At 43.0% G+C, this 27,599-nt stretch overlaps 1 protein-coding gene across 2 annotated transcripts in view; it reads right to left on the bottom strand.

Moving 5' to 3' along the window:
* C8B (complement C8 beta chain) overlaps positions 1–20,137 on the bottom strand; it is a 40,364-nt gene extending 20,227 nt beyond the window's left edge. The window contains exons 1-7 of one of the 2 annotated variants that reach the window (XM_012442811.3): positions 19,952–20,115; positions 13,808–13,964; positions 10,591–10,732; positions 8,206–8,347; positions 6,852–6,984; positions 4,401–4,598; positions 963–1,203 (exon numbers count right to left, since the gene is read on the bottom strand). In XM_012442811.3, the coding sequence (XP_012298234.2) occupies positions 963–1,203; positions 4,401–4,598; positions 6,852–6,984; positions 8,206–8,347; positions 10,591–10,732; positions 13,808–13,964; positions 19,952–20,043 (1,105 nt within the window). In that variant the 5' untranslated portion in view covers positions 20,044–20,115. Of the gene's footprint in view, positions 1–962; positions 1,204–4,400; positions 4,599–6,851; positions 6,985–8,205; positions 8,348–10,590; positions 10,733–13,807; positions 13,965–19,951 lie in introns of both variants that reach the window. The other variant, XM_012442812.3, reaches the window with a different exon arrangement.
* Between the last annotated feature and the right edge of the window lie 7,462 nt (positions 20,138–27,599).

The raw sequence follows: 27,599 nt of genomic DNA on the forward strand, positions 1-27,599 counted from the left end.
ACTGACAGCAGTTCACTTAACTCAGCGAGTGCCATGTCATTGGAAAGGATATTGGGTTGGAAAGCAGCACTCACACTTTAGACTTGTAGTTGATTGGAGTTAGAAAGACCTGGTATATCTGTATGAAGATGAATTATAGGAGAGGGATGGGGGTGGAATATTAGTTTGGAGACCACAGTAATCATCTGCAAAGTAAAGTATGGTCTACTGGCCAGCAGCATCAGCATCACTCCAAAGCTTGTTAGAAATGTATTCTCAGATCTCACTCCAAACCTACTGAATCAGAATCTACCTCTTCCAAAACTCATACTTGATTCACATTCACATTACATTTTGAATGTGAAGCTCTGGTCATGGGGAGAGCCTGTGGTAGTAATAGAAAAAAAAATATATATATATATACATATATATATACATATATATATATAATTTGGAGGTAGAGCTGATGGATTGGAAGAGAAGGAAAAACAATAGATTTGAAGAAAAAAAAATAATCAAGGTGGACTGCTAGGTTTTTGGCTTCAGCCATTGGTTGGATGGTGGAACCATTTCTGAGATGTGGATGGCTAAAGAAGAAACCTATTGGAGAGAGAAAGTCAAAAGTTCTCTTTGGGCGCATGTGCAGCTGGTGAGGGTTGTTACACATTCACATGGAGACATCAAAGAAACATTTTAGCATAAACTCTTGGGTGCAGGAAGAGATCTAGTAGTTATCTGCATGCTGAAGGCATTTATAGCTGTGGGATTGGACACAATCGCACAGAAGAGAAGAATTGCAGAAAAGTGAATGGCCTAGGGAACTAGGCAGAGGAGGACTGACATTGTCAGTCAAAAAGAGGAGGAAGAGGAATCTGCAAATGAGACTGTGAAGGTGTAGCCAGGTAGGTAGAAAAAAACTGGAAGTTCAACCTATGACTCTTCCCCCAGCTTTTAGGAAAGCCATGGTCCCTCGGGCAGTGTACCTCCTCTCTCCATGGCCTCCTTGTTCATAACGAGTGTGTATTCATAAATGCCCCCGAGCACGGCCTCTGTGATGTAGTGGGTCCCAAAATCACGGAAGAGATCTCTGTATTCTCCGTAGCCGTACTCCAGGGGTAGCTGCTTAACTCTCTGAAGGAACTCGTAATGGAGCATGAGGCTTCTGGATTTCAGCTTGTAATGTGCTACTTCAAGGTCAGAGCGTGCATGCAGAAATACGCTTTTCTAAATGAAATACCAACATGGGAAAACCAGACCTTTAAAGTTAGGAATCTGGAACGAGAAATTGAACTTTACAAATACCATTCGATGTTCTTGGCCCAGGGTCATCACTCTTATGATTCCTTTAGGATACTTGAGGGAAGACGGCCTCTTTGACAAGTTTCAGTGCTCATAAATATTCTGACATCCTGTTCGGCTTGGAAGACCTTGCTGTTAATTCACCTCCTTACTGTAGAAAATAAGGACTGAGAAGGGTAACAGAAGCAGGCATGGCAGGGAACAGCTGGAGGGCATGGGGCCTCTCCGATGGGACATGGGGTTTGCTAACCTGCAAAAGCACCTGCTTTGCTGATGCCTTGTAAACTCAGAAAAAAAGCCAGGCAAGAAAGAATAAAAGTGGTGCTTTAGGAAGACCAACTATGATAGTGTATGGCAGGAGTCAGCAAAATACAGCCTCATACCAACTACAGTGCCTGTACTTGTAAATAAAGTTTTGCTGGAACACAACTGCATCCATTTATTTACGTATGGTTTACAACTGGTGTCACACTACAATGGCAGCATTGAATACTTGCAACGGAGACCTCGCAGTCTCACAAAGCCTAAAATATTTACTATCTGGCCCTTTACAGAAAAAGTTTGGTGACTCTCCATGCATGGAAGAGACTGGAAGTTTGTGATGCCAGATGAAGTATAAACAGCTAGGAGGTGTTAGTACAACCCTAGGTGAGCATTCCCTATACTGCTGTATAGGCAGAGAAAAAGAGGAAGGTGGGAAATGTCTGTGAGGTACATTCTGTCCAATCCTAAATCCTTCAGCTCTGCAAAGCCATGCCAGCTCTGCTGGTGCCTATTGCCCTGGTGCTTCATTTTGTCTCCTGGCTTCCTCTCATCCCATTCTAGTCCTGCCTCAGTGACTTCTGACCATCTTCCTTCTCCCCTACCTTTTCTAAATAAGCAGTCACTAGGTACTCTGTTCATTATTTTTCTGACTATTTCAGGTTGCATCTCCTTTTGTTGGCATTATTATAAAAGCTTCCTCTGTGATCTCTTTCCTTTCTCTAGCCTCCTTCAATGCCGCAATCACAGTTGACATCCTAAAATTCAGATTGTGTTACGTCAGTGCTCTTCTTGGCTTAAAGCAAAACCTTGCATGGCTTGCTGTAGCCTTCAGAATAAAATCAGCTCCTTTACTTTGAATATAACATCATCACAATTTGTCCTCCAGTAGCCTCTCTGGCTTCAGCTTCTCCACCCGAAAGATTTTCTCTCCATACTTTACTACTTTCTACCAACCACGTAGGTCAATATTCATCCAACTTTTCACTGTTCCCCAAGCCTGCCATTCTCTTTCATATTATTTGCACATGCTGTTCCTTCTCCCTGAAATGTTATTTTCTCCCCTTTCTGCCTGACACATACCTACTTATCTTTTAAATCTCTACTTTGCCATTGCCTCCAATTTGATACCAACCTGAAGTTCCCAGATACACGCTGGCACTCCCTTCTCTAGGATTGCATTGTACTCGCTTGTATTTCCTTTATAGCATATACCATGTTGTATTATAACTGATGTAATTAAGAATAATATATTGGTTTCCATGTTTGCTGCTCCTACTACACTGTGAACATGAAGGCAAGAATATCATCCTTTAGACTAGAGATCCCTAGGCTGTCTTTAGGTTAGTGCCTGGCCCAACATTAAGATCCTATAACTGGCAATTTGAATCAGGTAGCTGGAAGGGAGGGAAGGAGAGAAGGAAAAAAGGAGGTAGTAAGCAATAGGAAGCAGATGATACGATCAGATTAGCATCATAGAAACATTTCTTCATGTGTGTGAAGGGGCAAGTAGGAGACAGACCATTTAGTTGGGGACAGTAAGAGATGAAATAACCTGTTTAATTAAGAGGTAATAGAAGTTAGTGTAAAAAATATTGGAGGGTAATACTGAAGGATTTGGTATTCAACAGATGTGGACATGAAGCCGAAGTGAGAGCCAATGATTCTGGCTCAGTTCTTAGCTTGGAAAAGCAGAGGGGAATATGCCATTAACATCCATTGAAAATTTAGGAAGAAGACATTGCCTTGGAGTGTCAGCACGATGCCCAGGTGAGATGCTTAGAAGCGTGCATAGGGAAGGTCTGAAGTTTAACGGAGAGGTTAGAAGCAGTGATGAAGGCTCATAGCTTGTGCCGGTAACAGAGGAAGTGAGTTGAAGAGGTCACCCAGGGGAGATTGGAGAGTACATAGGGAAGAGGGCCATGAATTAAATAAAGAACAGATGGGAATATTAGACCCAGGAAGGAAGCTGATGAGCAGAAAGAAAGCAGGAGAAACAGGAGAGCAATGGTTTAGTCATCTCCACCAAGCACCCTAAGAATTCAGATAAGAGGTCTTGGGTGACATTCCAGAGAGAATTTCAGCTGGATGTCTGGGATAAAAGTCAGATTCCTATGGGTTGAAAAGTCCGCAGAGATATTCTAGTCTTCAAAGCTACATCGTAAGCTCATTGAAAACCTAAGGGAAACGTTTATTAGAAAATGAGAGAAAATAATTATTTTCATTCTCAAAAATAGAAGGCTATCTCTGCCTGGTCTCTTTAAAAAGAGAGAGATAGAGGCAGAGATAACCTGCCTCTATCTCTATAACCTCCTATAATTATTTTTTTAAAAAGATTTCAAGACAACAGAAATATGGTTTGTCGTTAGGACTAGTAGTAACGTGGAATATAGACACATCTGTGGGCATGAAATTTCAAAAGAATCTACATGCTACTGATGGAATGTCCCCTCCAAAACTCATGTTGAAATTGAATGGCATCATAACAGTTTTAAAAGGGGGCACCTTTATGAGGTAATTATGTCATGAGGGTTCTGTCCTCATGAATAGATTAATGCCGTTGTTTCAGGAGAGGGTTAGTTATCGTGGGAGTGGGGTCCTGATCAAAGAATGAAGTTCAGCCCCCTGTTTTCTGTCTCCTGCATGTGCTTCCTCACCACGTGATGCCTTCCATGTGTTATGATGCAGCAAGAAGGGTCTCACCAATATGGCCCCTTGATCTTGGACTTCCCAGCCTCCAGAACTGTGAGCCAAGTAAATGTCTTTTCTTTTTAAATTATCCATTCTGTGGTGTCCTGTTATAGCAACAGAAAATGGAGTAAGACAACATATATGTTTAAAAGCAACACAGGCATACTTACAGTATGAGAGAATCGTTTGATTCTCTTAATATAGTGTTTGCCTCGATCACTTTGACTACTGATGCCAAGTTCAAATATTCCAGGTATTTTTAAACCAAAACCAAAACTAGACTTTTTTATTGTTTTCTCCATGACATTGTGTTCAAAATCTGAGTATGATTCATATTCTTTCAGTGCAAATTCATATTTGCCTTGCGTCTAAAGGAAGAAAAAAGAAAGTGTTTTTTATTTCATTTGACTCAAATCAGTTCAATACCAGTGAGCAGACAGCAAATCTACTCCTACTATGTGCTGGATACTGAACTAGATGCTCTGGATACAGAAAAACCAGGGCCAATTTGTGTCCCCACCTCAGGGCTCTTGATTCAGTAGTAGAGACAGACCTGTTTAATACCTTGGGTGGAAATGTAGAGGCTGGTTTTTTATTTGGATTTCAACTGTTGGAAATGTAGGGGAATGTTCTGGGCTGTGGGCTCAGCTAAAGCAAAAGCATGGAGGTGGGAAAGAGCAGGATATGCCCCAGGAATAGCAGTGTGGTTCAGTGAGAAGCTGAAAGAGTGAGGGGAAAGTGGGGATGTTGTGAGAGGAGTCTCTGGCATCAAAATAGTGAGGCTTTTGAATTACTTGTTCGGAAATCTGGGCTTATTTCAAAGATGAGTCAGCAGAGGAAGTAGATCAAGCCTCAGGAAGATGATTTGAGGCAGTGGTGGTTGGGTTGGAAGGAAAAAATTTGGAGTCAGAGAGACAAACCCATGAGGAGGCTGTATGAGCAGGGCAGGTGATGGTTGACGAGGGTCTGGTCTAAGGCAGTGGCTGGGGTATGGAGTGACAAGGGCAGGAAAGTGCCTTAGAGAGAACTTTGGAGAGCCATTTGCTCAAAAACCAGTGTTCATGGCTCTGTGTGTAGGGGAACTGCCAAGGGTACTGCCTCGGGGGCCCTGGAGTGACCAGTCCCGAGTCACCTCCCTGCCCCCAGGATGCCTGCAATTCCCAGAGGAGGGTGCAACAGCTCAGCTGCCCCAGGGGGAAGGCGGAGCAGTTTGGACATGGTCTGCAGTGTGGCTGCTGAGATGGGCTGCCTCTCTGCTCTTTCCTAGTTGGGTGACTTTAGACAAATGCCTCCGTTTCTTCATGTGTAAAATGGAGGTGATAATTGCCCCTTCCGTCAGGCTTGTTCTGAGGATTGGTTTCATTCTGTTAAATCACAGCACAGCACCTGGCACAGCACTCAAATAATGTTGGTGTGGAGAGCAGGGACTTTACCACATATGTCCCGCCTGAGTTAGGATCCACTTTCACCTGGATGGTAATGGCTGCTCTGAGACACCCCTTGAAAGTAGAGGTTTTGTGGATGGAGGGTGTGTTTGATGCTAAGATGAATTTGTTCTTTCTTGGCTAAAAAGTGTGTTGGGGAGGAAGGGAAGGAGGGATAAGGAGAAGATAGCCTTCAAAACGGTGCAATATATGCATTTTAAAGACAGGATATTGCTTTGTCACCAAGCTGGAGTGCAGTGGTGCGACCTTGGCTCACTGTAGCCTCAAACCTCCTGGGCTCAAGCAATCTTCCCGCCTCAGCCTCCCGAATAGCTGGGACTATAGACATGTACCACTGCACTTGGCTAAAAAAAAAGGTGCAATTTCGGAAGTGGAAATTTCCATCAAGACCCTCTAGTCTAGTCCCCTTGTTTCACAGATGAGAATACTGAGGCCCAGAGTGGAAAAGAAACTTAATCTAAGGTAAAGTTAGGACCTGTGGCAGAGCCAGGCCTGGAACCCAGTGTGTTCCCATCAGATCTCAAGCGTGTGTGTGTCTCATGGGATATTCTAAGCCCCACTCTCTGTGAGATGTATTTCTAAGTTTGTACATTAGTCATAATAGGGTCTTACCTTGGTGGAGCATTTCATAAAATGCTTAGAGCAATGCCTGCTTTTAACAGACAGGGATTTGATAAGAATACAATAACAACAGCAACAAGAGTTAACATGTCCGGTGGACTCACCATTAAGCCAGATGCTGTGCTAAATACTTACATGCCTGAGCTCACTAATCCTCTCCCTATAGGGTAGGACTTCTATAACTCCCAATATGAAGACAGGAAAACAGAGGCTCAGAGCCTATAGGATTACATAGATGGTAAGTGGCAGGGCCACCAAGTCAGTGTGACTCCAAATCCTAAGCTGTATTTACACCTTCAAGGTAGCTTTTGATATTATGGCTTCTATTATTACTGCTCTATGACCACCCTCCTGTTACTATATGCAGCATGTCATCTTCACCACAATATCTGGAGGAAGGAACTGCCCATTTTACATATGAAGAAACTGAAGCTCAAAGAGAAAAGGGGATGTGTCCAAGGTCACACAGCTAGCAGGCTGTTGGGCTAGGCCATGGATCCTGCTAACTGGGTGCTCAGCTGGGGCTCCCTCCACTGCTACCTGGCTGTCCCTTACCTGTGGCGTGTAGCTTTCCACATTGTAGGGCTTCCTAAACCTCGTGTTCAGGATGTAATGTGGGGAACATCCACCCGCATAATACCTGTGATCAAGAACTGGGCCCTCCAAAGTGTTTGTGAACAAATTTATCCTGTGAGGAAGAGACAGAGACGGTGAAGAGGTTAGGGTTTGGATTGTGTAATCTTGATTGTCAGACCCTACTGAAGGAAAGCAAAAGTTTCTTGGCACAGACAGCCTTCAAGGTCCTTGATACCTGGTCCAAACCAGCTTTCCAGCTTCATCTCTGGCCACTCTTAACCACAGCCATGTGCCCCAGTCCCCAGCCATATGAAGAGGCTTGCTCTTCTTCCAGTCTACTCAGCTGCTTCCATGATAGGTGCTGTTCCCTGCACCCAGAATGCCTTTCCAGACAGTCACTGTTTTATCTCTGACTTATCTGTCAAGTTTGAGCTCTGTTGCCACTGCGGTGAGACATTTCACTGACACTTGTGGTGCTTGAAATCCCTCAGGACACCCCGTGCTTGCACCGTTGTGCATTGATTGTCCTGTATTACTACAGCTGCCTTGGGAGAGTAGGGTAACATAATAGGTAAGCGTGTGGACTTTGGAGCCAGACGTCTCAGATCCCATCTCTGTTCTTCTCCTTACCACCCAGGTGACCTTAGGCAAGCCAGTTAAACCTTGGGTGGCCACTTACCACCTCTGTGTCTCAGTCTCCTCATATGTAAATGGGACCATGAAAATACTACCGCATGGAGATGTTGTGAGGATCACATGTGCCATGTTTATGAAGTCCTTAAAACACTGCTTGGTCTATGATAAATGTGCTATTTATGTATTTGTCACCCTCACTACAGCTGCAAAATATGGCAGCAGAGTAAGGTGCATGTCAGGCTAGTGTGGCCCCTTCTGACCCTGCTCCTCTGTCCTTGCCAGAGAACACCCTCACTATACTGCGTGCTGTTTGAAGTGGTAGTTTTCTTAATTTCTGCATAACCCTCATCACAACACATTTACAATATTATTCACAGTAATTACTGTTTACTGAGGGTGTGACTGGTGACAGAGCAGTGGGTGGCTCCATGCATCATCTCATTAGTGTCCCTGCAGCTCTGGGCAATAGATGTTATCTCCATTTTAGAGAGGAAAAGAATCCAGAAATAATGTCTAATCTAGAACTCTCTATATTAGAGCTCTCCTCAGAGAGCAGCCAGAAGCGTCACTTATGCTACAGTCTTTTCTCAGAAAGGTGAGTGGGAACTCTGCTTATTATTAGCTCTCTCCTCTATCCTTCAGAATTCCATTTAATGCTGTGCCTTCCCATCTACACCACAGAAAAATGGTCACTTACCCACTGGCCAGACCGCCAATTGCCCAGTATTGGTCCATTTCATGCTGACATTTTTTATAAATCCTTCTACAGTTTGCCTCATCTGACTGGTCTCCACAGTCATTGTCCCCATTGCAAAGAAGTCTGCGGTTTACACACCTTCCTAGGACGGAGAAAGTGTATTACCCACAGCCACATGGCTGGCAAGAGAGGAACTACCATAGTATTAGCACCTACTAGGTATCAGACCTTTTGTCAGGCCTTTCATGCTGCTCTGTTTTAATTAGTCATCCTGTATCCAGATAGATTGGCTATGACACTAAGAGTTTATTCCTATCTTGCCACCTCCCCCAGCAAAAGAGGCCAGTGTTGTATTCCAGAAAGCAGCAGGACGGTTTGGACTCTGTCTCCTTGGGGCTGGAAAGAGAGGGTGGGAAGGGTGGGCCCTGTAAGTTGTGTGAGCTGGGCCACATTTCACTTGTTACTTAACCTCTCTGCCTCAATTTACTCACCCGTAAAACAGGAAAGTCATCATCTCTATCCCATAAGGTTGTTCGAAATTTAAATGAGTAAGTAAAACAGTACTGACTCCCAGGAAGTGCTGTGTAAGCGTTATCAGTACTGTTAGTGTTTTTGAGGGCCAAGTGCACATTACTAGTAAATATTTGTAGTGGAATTGAAACCTTTAACTATCTAATCACAAATTCTTCCCAGTAAACCACAGTGTCTTCGACAATGTAGTCATTTGGATTATGAAAAATTATTCGCATCCCTTTTGCTTCCTTTAAACTTTTTTCCCCTGATTGATTTTCTTTCTTAATAGTATGTTGTTGGGGGATAAAGCCCATAAGACAGGTAGTCCTATTTCCTCAGATACATCTGGTCATTTTAAACCAACGTTTTTGGAGTGTTAAAAGCAGAAAGATAACAATCTGATCTTCAAATGTTTCTTACAAGGCATTTAAATTAAAGCCTGCTCAAATAACCGTTATGGCTTTGGTCAGAATCACGGAACACTGGCCATAATGAGTCCATGGATACACTGTAAAAAAAGCCTCTCAGATTTATTGGATAGAATTTTGCATTTGCAATAACCCCTAGAAATTACTCCAAGAATCTCTAACTCTTTCTTGAAAGATCCCCATGCACAGTCCACATGGGTGCAGTAAATGTAGAGAACTGCAACTCCATTTAGAAAATGTGGGTCAAAATACTCTCATTTTTGCTGGAGACAGGGAACTAGAGAAGTATCTGTTTGCCTGGATTCTCTGAATGAATTGAAAAGTTGTGTTCATTTGGTTTTGCAGCAGGTGATTATTCATTTGTGTACTCTTTTCTTCCTACCTTCCTTCCTTCTGTCCATCTATCCATCTGTCCTTTTTTATTTTCTTTGCTTTTATAAACAACAATTTTTACTGAATATACCATGGAGTGGGGAACATGGACTTAGCGATGCAGAAATGTCAATGACAGGAAATATCTTTCTGAAGATTTATCAGAGATAAACAACGCCAACTGCCCTATTAATCTTCTAGTTTTGTCACATTGTATTTAACCCCAGACCTCTGAGAGGGCTAAGGGAGCCAACAGTCTACAAAGAGCCCTCATAGCTACGATGTCATTTGATGCTTATAACAGACCTGTAAGGTATTCACATCACTCCTAATTTTCAGTTGAGGGAACCAAAATGCAGAAAGGTTAAGTGACTTCTAGTCTCAAAGTCAAAATAAGACCTGATCCAAGATTTCTGACACCAGCACACATACTTTTTTGTCTTTAACGTCAATGAATGAAACCTGAATTTTCAAATTTCCAAATCCAGCTTTTCCACTTACCTGCTATATGGTCTTGGCAGGTAAACTCTTCAAGTCTCAATTTTTTAAGGTGTATAATGAAGATACTAATAATACCTACATTATAAGGTGATTTTCATAAAAGAATACATGTGAAAGGAAGTCAGAGATTTCAGGACAAGGTGGCCTCCTGAACTGCCCCATGACCCTGATCTTGAGCACTAGACACAGGCTGTTCCTTGGTCATCAAGAACCATTACCTCAGCCGGGCTCAGTGGCTCGCGCCTGTAATCTCCACACTATGGGAGGCCGAAGTGGGCAGATCACAAGGTCAAGAGACCTAGACCATCCTGGCCAACATGGTGAAACCCCTTCTTTACTAAAAATACAAAAATAAGCTGTGCATGGTGGCGGGCACCTGTAGTTCCAGCTGCTCGGGAGGCTGAGGCAGGAGAATCGCTTGAACCCAGGAGGTGGAGGTTGCAGTGAGCCGAGATCACACCATTGCACTATAGCCTGGGCTACAGAGTGAGACTCCATCTCAAAAAAAAAAAAAGAAGGACCCATGACCTCATGTCGGGCTTTCCGCTCTCACTCCTACATTGATTTATACCTGTCTGTGCGCACACAAAGCCTTCACATCGCACTTGACTTCTGCACTGTCTGTTGGCAACACAGTCTTCAGCTTCCTTGTCAGAGAAGTTGCATGGTTCCCCGTGGAACTGAGAGGGCCGCAGCAAGTAGGCATGCCTGTACTGTAGCAGAAAGGAGCCAGGTGAGCCAAGGGCAGAGCCTTAGATCTCAGGAGCTGAGGGATACTCTGTGAAAATGGGTCTTGAGCCAGGATTTGGGCTTCTTAAGAGCACTGAAATGTCTGACTGTCATTCCTCCAGCCCCTTGTCCTACCCCCATTATATACACTTAAGGAACTATGTTGTGATTGGCTGTTTGCCTAATGGTTTCTCCAATTAGTCTGTGAGCTCTCTGAGGGCAGGGACCTTGCCTTTGATCTCTGCTTCTGCAGTGATCAGTCAAGATTTGCTAAATATGGGAAAGTCAGCCTATGCTGACTCCATGGGCTCTAGAGTTAAAGGTTAGTAAATGAACTCATGTAGCCAGTTCAATAACAAAAAATAAATTCTCTCTCAGTCTAATTATTCCACTGGGTTGATTCAAGTATTCTCCTTTATTCCTGAAGGCATCAGTATATTATAAATGCGAAAACATGGGCTTTGGAGCTACAACTGACTCTGATACTTTATAGTCATGTGATATGGGGCAAATTACTTAATCTTTGTGAATCTCAATTTACTCATCTGTAAAATAGGGATCATGAATTATCTAAATGTTCAGTTACGAAGTTTAAATTATATAATCTCATTATGTTTAGGCATTCAATTACTTGGACTTGTTTTTCTTTATTATTGCTTTTTAGCAGTCAATGTTGCTATATCCCTACCATCTTATTCATTTATTCCAACATTATTGACTGAGTCACCCAGTGTTGAAAAAGGTGTTATTGTTGCTTGCTTCTTTGGTCAGTTTCACCAGTAATCGTATCCCTGAGCCTGTTCTCAAGGAGGTCACAGATGCTGGGCTCCAGGCAGTGACAGCACAGTGAAATGAGTGCCACGACAGGGGAGGCACAGTGCTCTGTACACTCATCAGAAGGCCCTCATGCAAGCTTAGGAGAAGCCCAAGTGGAAGGCTTTGGAAGAACTGAGTGACACCTCAGCTGAAACTTGACGGCTGACTAGGAATGTCAGGCAGATGTGAAGAACTGGCGAGAGTATGGCACAGAAGAGTGATGTGGGTAGAAGAAATTCCTGGACCAAATCTGAGAGGACTAGAGAAGATGTCCCATGTTCCAGAAAACATTAAAAAGATTCATCGTGGCTGGAGAGAACAGCACAAGTAGGAGAGTGGCCAGAGTGGGAGGGAGACATAGACAAGAGCAGATGACATGGGGCCCTCCAGGCCTCGGGAAGGTGGTTACAGGATTGTATCCTGGTACCATGAGAAACTGCTTCAGAGGAGGAAAGTGATCAGATTTTGGTAATTTCCAAATGTTAGTTGCAGTCAAGATTTTAGTAAACAAAAGAGCGGAGGAGGCAGGCCAGGATAGCAGCTGCTTCGCAGGTTGACAATAGTGAGGCATGATTATTACTTGTATGGCATCTATACTTGGGTCTTTGGAAATCTGAAAAAGAAATATAGATAACCATTCACCCATGTCCTTTGTACTTGCAGTGGGTCATTCTTTCTGAAAGGCGGAGCCTGTCAGGACAGGGACAAGGCTTTCAGAGAACACTGTGAAAAAAAATGACTGAAAAGCTCCAGGCTCCAAAGGCAAAGTGGGCATGAGGGGTGTGGAAATGATGGAGGAAATACATCACCCAATCTGACTTGAGAGGTTTTTGCTGAGCCCCCAGCCAGTGGCCCTGCAGATAGGGGTTATGTCCAGCTGAGGGAACGTCTGCAGCAGACTCTGAGAGAGGAGCTCTGGCTGGCAGACTGACTCATGCTGAGTCTTCCTAGTTTATGGTGCAGATGAAGCAATTATCCAGATAATTGGATCAATGCTGATAACTTCAGCAATAAAACCTACTTTAGGAGCTGAATGATCCAGCTTGGCTCTCTCCATTGATCCAATTAACTGCATGATTGTCCTGGGCCTACTTCTACAGCCTCTTTAGAATCTAAGCCTATGGCTGATTTGGTTCCCCAAGGATCTGGGGAAACAGCAACCCTTCTCTTTTCTCTGGCACATTTGTCGCTCTCAGAACTAAGATCCTGGGTCAGCCCTCCTATGACAAGGGAGGCTGAATGACAAATACTGCAGAAACTGAATGTGTTCACTGGTAGAACCCTAGACAAGGAACACTGGGCGGTGGCCTGAGTTCAAGGCCTACATTTGCTACTAGGTGAACTCAAGAAGCCACTTACCTCCTCTGATTCCATTTACCTGTTTAACAGGAAGTGTAATAACAACCTTCCTTTCCTTATAAAGACATCAAAAAACAGAATGAGAACAAACACCACATGTTTATGAAGAACCTATTATGTGCCAGAGGTTGGCCTACACATTGAAGATGCAGAATTGAATCAGCCTTCACAAGTTCACTGTTTAGTGAAGGTGAAAAATAAGCAGCATGATGTGATAAATGCGAGGGTACAAGGGTAATAAGGAGCTACTGAAGCTCATAAAAGATTGCCTTATCCAACCGAAGGTGGGGCTGAGGAGAAGTCAAAATGTTTTTTCAAAAGTGCCGGCTCCTGAGTAGTTTCAAATTGTGAGTAGGTGTTAGCCAGTGAAGGAAGTGGGAAAGGTCACCCTGCCTGAGAAAGCAGCATGAAGAAAGACCCAGAGAGAATGAAGGCCAGAGTCATACAAAGGTCCGGTGTGCTGGAGATGTAGGCTAGATTAGGTCACAGGGATCCTTGAAAACCATGAGCCTGGGCTTGATCCTAAGGGTCACGGGCAGACTGTGAATGGTTTTCAAGTGGGCAAAGACAACTCAGACATACACTGTGATTGCTTCTCCTGTTTCATGATGAAAGATTGATTGAAAGAACAGGTTCAAGGCAGGGAGTCTAATTAGGAAGCTGACAAAGTGAGAAAGGCTGACTGTGCTTGGAAAACACTGGAGAACCAAAGGAAAGAACTGATTGCTGCTTGGAAGCACAGAGGGAGAGGATGCATTAATTAAGTTAACTGACACTTATTGAGGGCCTACTATGTGCCAAGCACTGTTAGCAATGGCTCAGCCAATCTTTCTGGGAACCAAGGCTCCTGGAGGATTAGAGCTTCCCCAGGCCTGGCTGCTTACCCTTTTCTTCTGACAGGGGTCACATGTGGTCCAAGAGGACCAGCTAGACAGCTCACAATCAATGGGCATCAGGGTAACATCCACACTTCGCGTCTGTCTGCTCTTAGCAGAGCTCTTGTTGACTGCATTTGACTCAAAAGAATGTTGCCTTTCACCTCTAAAAGTCATCAGGAGAAAAGAGAGTCAAGTATCAGAAGGGAATTAAGTATACATCCAACCACCTATTTGTACATTCAATAAATACATATTTGCTCGCTTGTGCAAAGCTATTAGTTTATTATTCTAGGATAGGATAATTCATCCAACAAATACTGAACATGTAGTAAGCACCTAACATTATGGCTAGCTCTGGCCAAAAGAGTATTGAACTTGGATCAGAAGACAGTGCATTAAGCTGAGTGTTGTGGTCTGGTTTTTTAACCTGTATGAGCTTCACTTTTCTCATCTACATAATGGGGATAATCATACCTGCCACAAAGGCTATTTTTAGGATTAAAAATGATAGGACATGGGAAAGCACTATAAGCTCTAAAATGCTACAGCTATGCAGGGAATATAGCCACAACTAGATATATGATCTTAAGGAATTTACTCCCTATCTCTGGGCCTCTGTTTTACCCTCTAAAAAATGAGAGGTTTGGACTAGATTGTCTTTAAGGTTAATGTTAAGAGTCTATGAAATATTTACTGAGAACTAACAATAGTCAGAGTATTGTGCTACAGGGGATACCTAGAGATATAAGACCAAGGTTCTGACTTCTAGAAGTCACAGTTTATCTTAGAGTAGAAAAAGAGAAACATATCTCATATCCTAGCTCTGTGGGACTTTACCCAGAAGGCAAGGAATTCCAGCATGCAGACCCCATGGCTGGAGCTGTGCAGACCCCATGGGAGTCAGGAGAGCCTGGTGGCAGGGAAACAAGGAGGAGGCTGGCAGCAGCAGTGCCATTGAGTAGTGTAAGCCTGAACCATGGCAATGGCCAGGGAGAGAGGATGTGGAGGACCAGCATATGAGATGTATCCCATGTGGAATGGATGGAGAGTGATGGATAATTGGATGGTGGAGGTGGGGTGTTAAAGGAAGGCATTTTAAGTGGATGCTAGTTCCCTATGTGAGTGTGTGAGCAGTGGGAAACACAGCAGAAAATAAGGCTTGATGGGGAAGATGTGAGTTTTGGGTCTGTAGGTGCCATGAAACACCTACAGAGACTCATTTAGTAAGTAGTTCCTATATGGGCTTGGATCTCAGGATGAGAGATTTGTTTTTGGCATAGATCTGATCATGAAATCTGTGGAAGCAGAGGTGATGGTTCTTGAGAGGAGAAGCAAGCCAAGGATACTTATTCTTGGAAACCTCAGCACCACCAGCAGAGATAAGGCAATGTTTTTCATTCATTTCCTGGAGCACATTGGGTTATGAGTGATGAATGAGCATGCTATTTAATCTGCCTGGGTCTTCAGTTTCTTCTTTTGTAATATGAAGGGTGTATGATGATTCTTATCTTTTTCTTACAAGCGAAAGAGTGTATTATTACACTGTAAGATTCTTTGTAATTTGTGTTCCTTTCCAAGCCACAAAAGGAGATGAGAAGACAAAAGGAATGGAGGTTTGCTGAGCACCTATAACAGACATGTCAAGTCTGTGCTAAATGGCCCAGCATCACCCATGCTATCTCCTATTTTCACAGCAGTGTGGAAGGCAGCTCGGAGCACTGCCACCTGGGCAGATGAGGGAAGTGGCCCAGAGAGACAGTGATGTGTCCACCATCATGCAGCTGGTAGGCAGGCAGTGGTGTTAGGATCTGAACCGGGGTCTGTTAGGCTCTAGAGTATATATGTGCTTTGTCTGTTGCCCCATGCTGCCCGGAAGGAAACTGGGCCAGCACTGACTCCACCAATCCCTTCCAACCTCTATGTAAAGCCTTTTTCATTCCCACATCTGGGATTGAGTCATTAGGGAGAAGTGCATCACATAGTTTTCACCATCTCAAATACGCAGGATGTCACTCCCGGCAAGGTCATTAACAATACGTTCTCACTTGGCAAAAGTCCTAAAAAGAGGATAATATTAACTATGGTGAAATCTGTGTCCATGACCGCCCCAGAGACCAGCAAAAATCAATTGCCTAGTAAAGTTGGATGTTTAATGAAAGGTCAAAGACTACTGGAAACCACAGGTGGATACTTTAAAATGGTTACTTGAGGCAGAATACGCACACCAGTGGGGGGCTTCAGAATGTGTTCTTATCTACTAATGTGCCCAGGTTTGACAAAACAATATTGTCTGTGATTTGGCTTCTCCTAAGTATGTATTTGACAGCTCTGCAGGGTACCCTCTTCCCATTTCAACTACAAAATAGTTACATTGTGTTTTTAGCAACTAAGACAACTCCAGGGCCACAGTTGAGACTGAGCAGATAAGTAATGTACAAACTAGCTATTAAGAGTCCCGATTATCTTCCTCTCTGAGCTTTGAAAGCCTGTTAATGGGCAAGATGATCACTTACAGAAAGAACTTGGTAAAACGTAGTTATACCCACCACATCTCTCATTTTTGCACCCAGTTTTCATTATGGAAGGTAGCAACATAATGAAGTAATCAGCTGAATAAATAGTATGTTTGTAAATTACATTGGATGAGATGTGTGTGGTTTATTAATACTACAAAATGCAAATCTGAAAGACTAGCATTGAATTGCATCTTTAATTCCTGGGACTAACAAGGAGCCACATAAATTCTAGGTTCCATTAGAGCCTCTGTGTGTGGGAACAACACGAGCCTTTCGCTTCTATGAATTTCTATAGCAACAAACCCGATGGACATTTTAACCAGCTGGTTAAACTTCTGTCATTAAAAATCCTCTGTATGCTTTTAACACTGAAAAATTAAACCTGCCTATAGAAGTACAAGAAATAATATAGTAAACAGCCATGTACTCACATCCAGATTGGTAATTGTTCACACTTTGGCACACTTGCTTCGAGTCTTTTTTTTTTTTTAATTTTTAGTTTTGACATCTGCATGTTACAGCAGCCTCAATTTCACGTCCCTCACCTTGTCCCCAGAGGAGCTATTGCCATGAATTTGGTGTGTTTCTTTCCAGTCTTTTTTAAATAGTTTGAGATCTATACATTATCTATAGTATTGCTTTTGCTACTTATCATATTACATATGATTCTGCAACTCACTTTTATTAATCAACATTGCATTTCTGAGGCCTATCCATATTGATTCATAAAGAGATCTGCTTCATTTCTTTTGCCTGGATGTTCTATCACAGGACATGTATTGCATTTAATTTGTTCCTTTTCTTTTTGAGGGACATTTATATTTGCCCAGTGTTTTGTGATTGCAAATAGAGCTACAGGAAAGACCCTCGCACAAGTCCTTGAACATGTGCTCCCTCTACTTAAGGACTGGCAAGCAGGTGTCTTTCCCGGGGATGCAGAAAATGCTGTCGCCAGCATTAGGACACATTTCACCGGGCCCAGGTCTCCCACGCTCTTCCTAACAGGCATCTCTGATCAAAATAAAGATAGATCCATCCAGTACGGCAGGAGTGGGTCAGCAGTAAATTGTAAGCCATCAACTTATATAGACGGGGTGCATCAATATATTTTGGCTTTCAGTAGAAATACCCTGACACAACAACTTTCTTGTCACACACAATTTGTTAGGCAGCTGCATCCCCTTTGCAAACAGCATCCTTTTTCTTTGCTAGAAGGAGCAGCTTCTGGGTGGCAGGTTTTCAATTTCTCTTCTCTCTGTAGTTTGCTGTGGTAGACATGAAATTTAAAGCAACATCTCAAGGCAACAAATATGTGGCCCAGAGATGGGGAAATGGCACAGGAGGCCAGCAAGTCAGATACACAATGTAGGTGGTGGGAGGTGGAGTGGGTCCAGAGGTGGGGGGACAATGCATTAGCGAGAAGCGAAGGATGCAGATAGAGTGCAGGGACTCTGAGACCTGAATGAAACTGGATTCGAATCCGTAGTCGACTATTTGTTAAGTGAGTATCCTTGAGACAGTTATGTTTTCTGTTTCCCTCTCTGTGAAACTGTAAACAGTGGCCCTTACCTAGAGTAGCTGTGTGGAATATAGCTAATGTTTCCAAGTGTCTGGTACAGCGTGGTGATATATAAATGATAGCTCTTATGACACAGTGATTATGATTTCATCATCTGACTTGATTATAAGAGTAGGTTAAAACAAAAAACTCTCTTGGCCAATATGAAAGTGGTCTGAGCATTTTCTGTCCCAGAACCAAAGGCTATTCTACTTTGCAGATGGAATGCAAATACCAGCCATATTCAAGACTGCCCCATGGGAATTATGGGTGGATGTCAGACACTATACCTGGATTCAGGTAAGGATTTGAGACTCACCACACATGCATGAATCTCTTCTTGTCACTGAGGATTGGTTTGTTCTCCTACATAGCGAGAAGGAGAGATTACAGCCACCTCATGACGTTGTGGTGATGATTAAATACCATTTCCCAGACTGCACTCTAATCAACCATTTCCCCTCCACTTCCTATTTCAGAGTGAACTTCCTAATATATAAAATTCATCATGTCACTCCTTTGCTTCAACCCTTCAGTGGCTCCCATTGCATTGCAGGAGGATACGGTTCAAGCTCCTTGGCTGGTACTCCAGCATCCCCCAACTCTGCCCATGACCTGACGCCTGCTCACTCCTACTCTAGCTCATCTTTCTCAGCTCCCCACTGGAACCTCTGTTCAAGGCCCACTGAAGTGCTTGGAAGCTTTGGGAGCAATCCCTGGCTCTCTCATTCACAGACCGTCACCTGTGTTTCTCCCTCTGCCTGGCGAACACCCCTTAGTCATTCGGCAAACACCTGCTCACCTGTAGAGATTCAGCCCTAGAACTCTTCTCTTCTAGAAGCCTTTCTAGACCCCAGGCTCAGTAGAGCTGATCACTCCCTCCTTGCTTCCTGGCTGCCCCTGTGACATCTCTTGCAACTGTAGATGTAGCATGTGCTCGCATGTTGGCATTCTTTGTGAGAACATAAGCTCATCTCTGTATCTTCAGAGCCCAACAGAGAGCAGGTATTGAATGTTATAGTGTTGTTATGGTTTCCTTAAGTCCTCCATTCCAGACACATTTTATTGGGTACTGAATGCTTCTCTGTGTACACACAGTACACACAAGGAAGGTCCTGGCAGCTTAGTTATTCTCTGGGCTAAATGGAGATGCTTGATCATCCCAACAGCTGTTACTTATTGAGTGCCCAATGGATAGTGAACAAATGCCCATCATCCTGTGGTGCCTAATGACAGCACAATAGAACTGAGACCAGAGGCTGTGTCCCATGGGTAGGAGATACTCCTCACATAAAGTGAAAGGTTTGCTCAGATCTAATTTTTAGACTAAGTAAAAGGAATGGCATATGGCATTACAGTCCCTATTCCCACAGGAGTGTTTACACGGATGTTGGGGACACATGCATACTTCAACATCTCATGGTAGGGGCTTCTCATGCACATGGAGGGTCCCCAAATTGCCAAGTCACTGGCTCTTCTATCACTGGAGCCCAAGTTTGAGCTCCCACTAAGACATTTTCTTTCACTTGTTTTGTACCCTACTAATGGAGACTAACAATGATGAAATAAATCAGCTAACACTTAACTGCTGGGAACATTTGGTGGGGTGGTGGTGAGATTGAGAGAGAGAGAGAGAGAGACGAGGTCGGGGGGATGAGAAAGAACCTGAGAATCTGAAGATTTGGGGTTGATGAGCAGGTAGAGTGGGTCACTCTCATTTATTAAAATCATCTCATGAATTGGCTCTTTTTTCCTCTGTATATAACAAACTTTCTTTTTCCTAAAGAATCACACAGAGGCTTTGTTTAGAATACAGAACAAATATCCTATTCTTCTCAGCATGACAAAATACATTTAAACATGTCAGTTTCTCACAGGAACTTTTGTTGAAATCAGCCTTTTGGTTCCACAATAATTTGAAGAGAGTTGTTGATATTATATTAGCAGATGCATGCAAATTGCCTCAAGAGACATTCTTCATTCAATAGGCATGCAACAAAGAGAGGGTCAGCATGATGTGGCTGCACCTTCCCTGTCATACTACTGATCAGGGAAATATTGGTAGCTGTCACTTACCTGGAGCCAGGCAAACTGAGGCAGCCCAGGGTAGCACAGAGAAGAAATATCTCCACCAGCACCCTCCAACCCCATGTCCTGGAATTCTTCATTTTCCCAATGTGACAGGAGATGCCGCAGAGGCTGCTAGGTCCATGACAAGCCTGTGCAGTGAGTGCCACTGTCAGCTTCTGTCCCCAAGAGCAAATAGCTCTGCAAAGTAAACAGAGGGCCACTAGTGATTGGAAACTCAGACTTTGCACAGACCAAAAGCTTACCTGTGACTCTGGAAACCAACTAGAATAATGAAATGTCTGCAGCGGCATGGTATTTATTCATCTATAACTTTAGGGTAAGCTGCTAAGTGGACAGGCTATTAGTGAGGCATCAAGGACTGTGGGCTCTAGGTTCAGACAGCCTGGGTTCAAGTACATTCTCTGCCACTTACTAGGTTGGCGCAAAGGTAGTTGCAGTTTCTGTCATTGCTTTTAATGGCAAAAACCACAATTACTTTTTCACCGGCCTAATAACTTTGGACTATGGGCAAGTTGCTTTACTTCTGTGCTTCATTTTCCTTACTTGCAATGTGGTGAGAATTAAACAAGTTAATAGAAGGAAATACTTAGAACAGGCCTATGTTGGGTGCTCACATATGTAAACTATTATTACTAAGTAGAATTCAGGGTTTGGAATTCTACTAAGGTCAATATTTGAATTGTTTGCCTCTTTCCAGTTACAAGATGTTGAGCAAGTCAGTGAAGAAGCTGCAGGGCTCTAGAGTCCATCTAACTGAGTTCAAATTGCTTCTGTATGATTCACCAGCTGTGTGACCAGAGAAAATTACTAACCCTCTCTGGACCTAAGTTCCTTTATCTATAAAATAGGAAAAATAATAGTACCAACCTCACCAGGTTATTGTGAAGATTAAATAAATTTAAATATTCAAAACATGTGGAGCATTGCCTGGCACATTCTATGTGCTCTCTCTATAAGTGAGCTGATATTTTTATTGACTGCCTTTGATTCTATTTCTTCATATGTAAAATTGGAGAGACTGTGCCGAGTTATCACTCAGTTAAGAGAGTCAGACCAAATACTAAATGTGAAAATGTTGAACAAGTAGGCATTATAGAAATAACTACATGAGAATCATTATCTAAATATATGAGCTGTTCTTGTTACTGTTTGCATCTCAAAAGATGCAAATGACTGAGGTTCTCAAACCTACCTTCCTGAAAACCATCCCTGACTCCCCAGAATCAACATATTAAAGTCCAAACTGCACCAACCTGGCATTTACAAAACCAACCTGCAACGCCTAAAGTGCCAAGTCCACGTGTTGGATGGTGGTCCTGTTGCTGTTGCTTTGCATGTGTGGATGAGGAACCTCAGCGGGAAGAGGCAGCTTGCAAGGCATGAGGGTAGGCTAGTAGAAAGAGCACAGACTGGATTGGCTTTTCTTAAACACAGTTATAGATTTTCTCTAAGACGCTGTTTTCTCATCTGTGAAATGGGGATCATAATTCATTACTACCTACTTGATAAGTTTGTGTTGGGTTTGAACGTACAAAACAGTAAGCCCTCGACCTATTCAGTCGGCATTCTCCCTCCTCCTGCCGTGCCTGCAGAGTAGCCAAGTGGGGTTGGAGAATCAAATAAGGAAGGATAATGAGGGGATGGATGGGAAAACCACAGAAGATGGTAGTCCTCTCACATTGATTGTGTCCAAAACACAGAACACAAGTTCTTCTGTCAGACCATCCAGGGTGCATTCCAGTTGTCATAAGCCCAAGTGCAAGGCACCATGTCACCATTGTCCCAAAGGATGCAATCGACCTGAACTTTGACGCAATTGATTGTGCTGGTTAATCATTTGTAAACAAGCAGAATACTGTGTTTCAAGAAAGATCCATGTCCTCTCTCCTATCTACCTGCCTTTAAGATAACCCAAACCCTTACAAGGCAAGGCTCCTCTTCTACCTCCTCAACATGATGTACTCAAGGAGGAGCCTGCAGAGTTTAGAGAGGACAGTTACACGAGTGAATCCTGTGCTCTGTCACCTGCAGGACTTTTGCATGCCATTCCCTCTGTCCAGAGTATGTGCCACTTAGCTAAATACGACTCATTATTTACATTTTATGCTAATGTCACTTGCTCAAGAAAGCCTTCTCAATAGATTCCCGTGGGATTCTTCCTGTCCAGGCTCCACTAGGTGTCCTGGAGATCCAACCTCATCGCGCCCCCTGGTGATTTCTCAGTGCCTCTCACCTGAGATCCTCCCCAGAGGGCGGCATCCTCAGGCTGTAGTGATAATAATAAACATGTTTTTCAGGTACAGTTCTTAGCAATTTAACAATTTCCCCATGCATCATCTTGTTTGAGTTTGACAATAAGCCAAGAAACTTCGTATCATCTTCCAAGCCTCTGAGACAGGGTTTCACAGCTGTTTCCACAGCTGGTTAGAAGGAAATCTATGGCTAGATACACTTTTTTTTCTGACTCCTAAACACTGTGTTTTCTAATTCTGAAGCTTTACCTTGCCTTCAGGATGTGCCAACCCTGCTTTAAGTCTATCACAGTTATCACACCACACCATTCTTCTGGTCTAGCTGCTCTTACTCAGGGCTATAGATCTCATCTCTGACCATGTGAGAGCTTTTAAATTGATCATATGTCACTTGGCCTTTAAACTATATGTAGGAATTTTGTAACTCTAGGTCTATGGATCCACCAACTGTTTGCTGTTTTTCCAACTTTTGTTAACTGATTTTCCAGCCTCCACCCAGTTCCACAGCCAATGCTGCTTTTCATGTTTCTGCTATGGCAGCACTTCAATACTGGTACCTATTTTTGTATTAGTTAGCTTTTGCTGCATAACAAATAATCCCAAAATTCTTGATTAAAACAATAGTCATTTATTAGCTCACAATTCCTTGGGTGATCATATAGGCCTAGGCTAAGATGGGTGCTGGCCTTGCCTTGGTTCAGCCAACTGGTAGGTCAGCAGGAGCCTGGTTGGTCCAGGATGGCCTTACTCCTTGGCCTGATGATTCGTTCTGTCTGTCAGTTAGCACTGGCCATTAGCCGAAGTGATGAAGTAACTAGGCCACATGACTCCAAATAGACTGACTCAGCCTTGATCTCAGGATAATCTAACGGTTCCAAAAAGCAGCAAGAAAAGACAAGCCCCAATGCACCAATGCTTTCCAAACCTCTGCTTGCCTGATGTTTCTTAATGTCTTGTTGGCTGAAGCAAATGGCCAAGCCCCACGTGCAAGAGCTGGAGAAGGAGCTTATACCTATTGATGGGAGGGACAGCAGAGTCACATTGCAAAGGGGTATGCCTATAGTTTTGGAAGGAATTTGTGGACATTCTGCAATTTATCACAGATAAGTGTCACTGCCGGGCTGAAGCACTTAAGAGCTAGTGTGCCCTCTCCATTTCTGTCTTCTGTCCTGTGGATTTGGAAGCATGTGTTGAAAGAACAGTGTCTTATGGTGAAGGAAGCCTAAACCCCTGAGTCACTGGATGGAGAAGAGCCCATGCTGACCATAAAGCACTTCATGTGAGTTAGAACTAAATTTTTGTTGTGCAACATCGTTGAGATTTGGTGGTTTATGTGTTGCCGCAGCAATACCTACCCCATTCTGACCAATATACTTTTAATACACCTTACATTGCATAAAAAATTTGATGTGCGTATACATTTTTGGCGGGGGGGTCGAAGTCCATAACTTTCCTAAGATTCTCAAAAGGACTTAAGATTTAAAAGAAGTAAAACAAAACAAAACAATTCCTCAAAGATATAACTTTTTCAGCCAACATAATGATCTATCTCCTTTTGAAGATCATGTGCTGTATCATGTATCACAGTGTGAAGTATCTGGGGAGTCAGAAAGGCTGAGATTGACATCTTATTTCTCCCATGAAATAGTTTATATCGTGGACAAACCCCTTATGTCCTCTAAGCAGTAGTTGACTGAGTTTAAAATGCAGCTTGTTGATAAAATGCTTCAACAATCATTTATTGAGCATCTACTAGATGCCAAGTACAATGCTAGGTGACTGGATTTCAAGATAGTATGTAATGGACCTTCCCTATGAGAGATCACAGCTTAGAGGGGCAGGCACAGTAATACATCACAGCAGTACAATGTGTCAATGAAAGAGGTTTGCACCGCATAGCTTAAGCGTCAGCCAAGTATGTGTGTGGCCATTGGAAAAGCATTCTCAGGAATGAGCTGGCATTTAAGAGTTAAAAAGGAGTTAACAAATGAAAGGGAGGGCATGTGGCATGACAGAGAGAGGGGTCAGCAAAGTCACGATCCAAAGGTGAGGAAGCTCACTGGGTCTCCGGGAATCATAAGCCATTCAGTGTTGCTGTAGCACAGAGTTCAGCATGAGCAGTGGAAAGAAATGAAACAGGAGAGGCAGGCAGGAGCCATATCAGATAGGGCCTGATGAACATGCTGATGACATGGATTTTATCCAAACTGCAAGAGAAGCTATTGAATGGTGTTTGGAGGGGAAGAAAGGAGACTGCTTTCTTTGAGAGATTACTCTTGTTACAGTGTAGAGAATGGATTCAAGGGAGGCAAATTGGAGCCGAGAGACCTGTTAGAGGCTGTCCTAATAGTCCACTGAGAGATGATGCAGGCCTGAATTAGGGCAGTGGTAGCAGAAGAGATAGTAGAGATGGAGAGGAAGGTGTAAACATAATACCTGTCTTATGTCATTGAGGGAAGAAAATAACATACTTTCAGTGGATAGTATGGACTTTATACACCACACAGCTCTGTGCAAAGGTGAAATTATTATGACTGAGATTATGATTCTCCACTAAAGAAAGTATATTAAGTCCCCAGGCCTGAGTCTGGCAGCTGTTCAGAGTGACACCACCCTACACAGCACACATTTCCCCTTCATCACCCACAGTCCACGGATTACGGCATGGGCTTGTCCACCTTCAGGTGAGCTCCTTGTCTTCCGGGCTCACCTTCTCTGGATCCTGGAGGACAGACTCTGTCAACCTTCTATTGTTCTAGAGCTTTAATCAGTGTCTGGGAAATGCCGGTGTCTACTGTTTTCACTGTAGATTTCCCTTGTGGCCTGGGAACCTGATTTTAAAAAGTCCCTAGCAGACTGCTGTGATAACTACATCACCGAAGGCGGTTATGCATATTGGAATGCCTTATCCGTCGCATGGGTATTATCACCACTGTGGTTCAGAATTTTCCTAGAAAGAAGTATGGGTGGGCTGAGTGGGCAACAAGATCATTGGAGGGCTATCTTGGGAAAATAAAACCTGAATAAGAAAAAGAAGTGGCTCTATTCCCAACTGGAAAATATAAGAAGGAAAAATTTAAAGGAAAGATAATGATAGCAAAATTATCTTCCTGTGGCAAAAAGAATAGCCACGTGCAGAGCCACATCCCCTTCCTCTTAAGCTATACTACATGTCCCAGCTTCCCTTGCAATTATACCTAGCCCTGTGACTGCAGTCTGGTTAATGGAATATAGGGAGAAGTGGCATGTACTGTTTTATATCTGACCCATGAAAATTCTCTTGTGTGTAATCTCTCTTTTTTCCCTCATATGCCAGCTATATGTGGATACCCATGGTGATCTTGAAAGCTAGTGTGGAAGAGGGCAGAACCTCTGGCAGCCTGGGTTCCTGCATGACTGCATGGAGCAGAAGCTTCCCCGCTCTCTGCTGATTAGACTATGCGAGAGTAAGAAATAAATTTCTATTGTGTTAGGCCACGGAGAGGCCAGTGTTTTTCTGTTATAGTGGCTAGCATTACCTAAACAAACACGCTCTCCTTCCCCAAATCCTCATTCTCCACCCACAAAACTGGCAAGCATTCACTAGGAAGGAGTCACGGGTTGAAAGCCGCCTTCTAAGTGGTCAATGTCTATGATATGGATGTAGTGGTGGCAGGAAGGCAGTGTCTATTTAGCAGAGGAGGCTCACTATTCTAGGGTGTTGTTTGTTCTCTGTGTTGACAGATATGGAAATTCTGTGTCCTTTTTAAATGTATAGTTCTGTATATAAAGAATGGATCCCTATTTATCTGTAGACATGCACAGGTACCTTGTTTCTTCTATTGTGCATGGTCTTATAAATTATAGGTAAATATTTCTCTCTGGCTGTAAAAGAAGCTTAGATGTAGAACACTGTGTGTAAGCCATGTAGTTCAGGAACAGATAGTGATATGGTTTGGCTGTGTCCCCATCCAAATCTCATCTTGAATTCCTATCTGTTTTGGGAGGGACCCGGTGAGGGGTAATTGGCTCATGGGGACAGGTCTTTCCCATGCTATTCTCGTGATAATGAATAGGCCTCACAAGATCTGATGGTTTTAGCTCTCTTCTCTTGTGTGCCACCATGTGAGACATGCCTTTCACTTTTCACTATGATTGTGAGGCCTCCACAGCCATGTGGAACTTTGAGTTCATTAAACCTCTTTATTTTGTTAATTGCCCAATCACGGGTATGTCTTTATCAGCAGCATGAAAATGGACTGATACAGATAGGATGTGTACTAAGAACTGTTGGTCAGCACTGATGGTGACAATGAGCACTGTATAACCAGGTGGATGCAAAAGGCCAACAGTGTGCTCCAAGGTGAGGGGTTCCCCAGAGAGGCGAGAGGAGAGCTGGCCTCACAGATGTTGTTTCCATCATATGGGACGTGCTCACCAAATACAAGCGGAAAGACTGAAGCAATAGCTCTTTAGGTACAATTCGATTTGATGGTAGTGATTTAGGGCCAGGTGTGGGCACAATATATTTAATAGTGGAGGCACAGTGCATCACATGTTCTATTAAGTCCTTTTTTTGGTTCCCAAAAATCTTTGACTATTTTACTGACCTCATGAGCCATCAGGCATTGACACCATTGGGATAGGCAATGAAGTCTCTCTAGTTCAACTCAGAGCAACTCATTTTCACAAATGTTTTTAAATATAACTACAGACAAATGATTTTTTAAAAAGTAGTAAGAGTACTCATTTTCTACTCCAGATAGTCCCAGGAATGCTAGAAATGTGTGGGGAGGAAAAATGGGATTCTACTTGGCAAGGTGCCTTGAAACTAATTCCCTGGGGGACTTGAAACAACTGGATAGATTATGTAGTTGCATTGATTTTGTGGATTAAGTGTGGCAAATGGTGGAATTTAGGCCACCCTGTGCATCTGTTCATTTGCTCACTACAGGATCAAGTTCAAAGTCTTTAGCCTAGCAAATTAACAATTTGTCAATCTCTATGCTCCAGCTACTCCAAACTTCATACCAATTCAAATGCTGCATAAGTTTATTTATTCATTCAAAAAATATATGTTCAGTGTCCACTGTGTGCTGGACCCTGTGCTAAGTGGAGGATTCAGCAGTGAATATCATTCTTGGCTCCCTGCCCTCATGGAGTTTCCAGTTTCATAGAGGAAATAAACTCAAGTAATTGAACACATATAATTATGACTTGGGTAACTGTAAGTAGAAAACCATGTTTCTTTCTTTCTTTCTCTCTTTCTTTCTTCTTTCTTTCTCTCTTTCTTTCTTCTTTCTTTCTCTCTCTTTCTTCTTTTTCTTTCTTTCTTTCTTTCTTTCTTTCTTTCTTTCTTTCTTTCTTTCTTTCTTTCCTTCCTTCTTTCTACTTTCTTCTTC

Source organism: Aotus nancymaae, unplaced genomic scaffold (assembly GCF_030222135.1).
Source record: "Aotus nancymaae isolate 86718 unplaced genomic scaffold, 86718_ANA_hifiasm-v0.15.2.pri h1tg000007l, whole genome shotgun sequence".
Lineage (NCBI taxonomy): Eukaryota > Metazoa > Chordata > Mammalia > Primates > Aotidae > Aotus > Aotus nancymaae.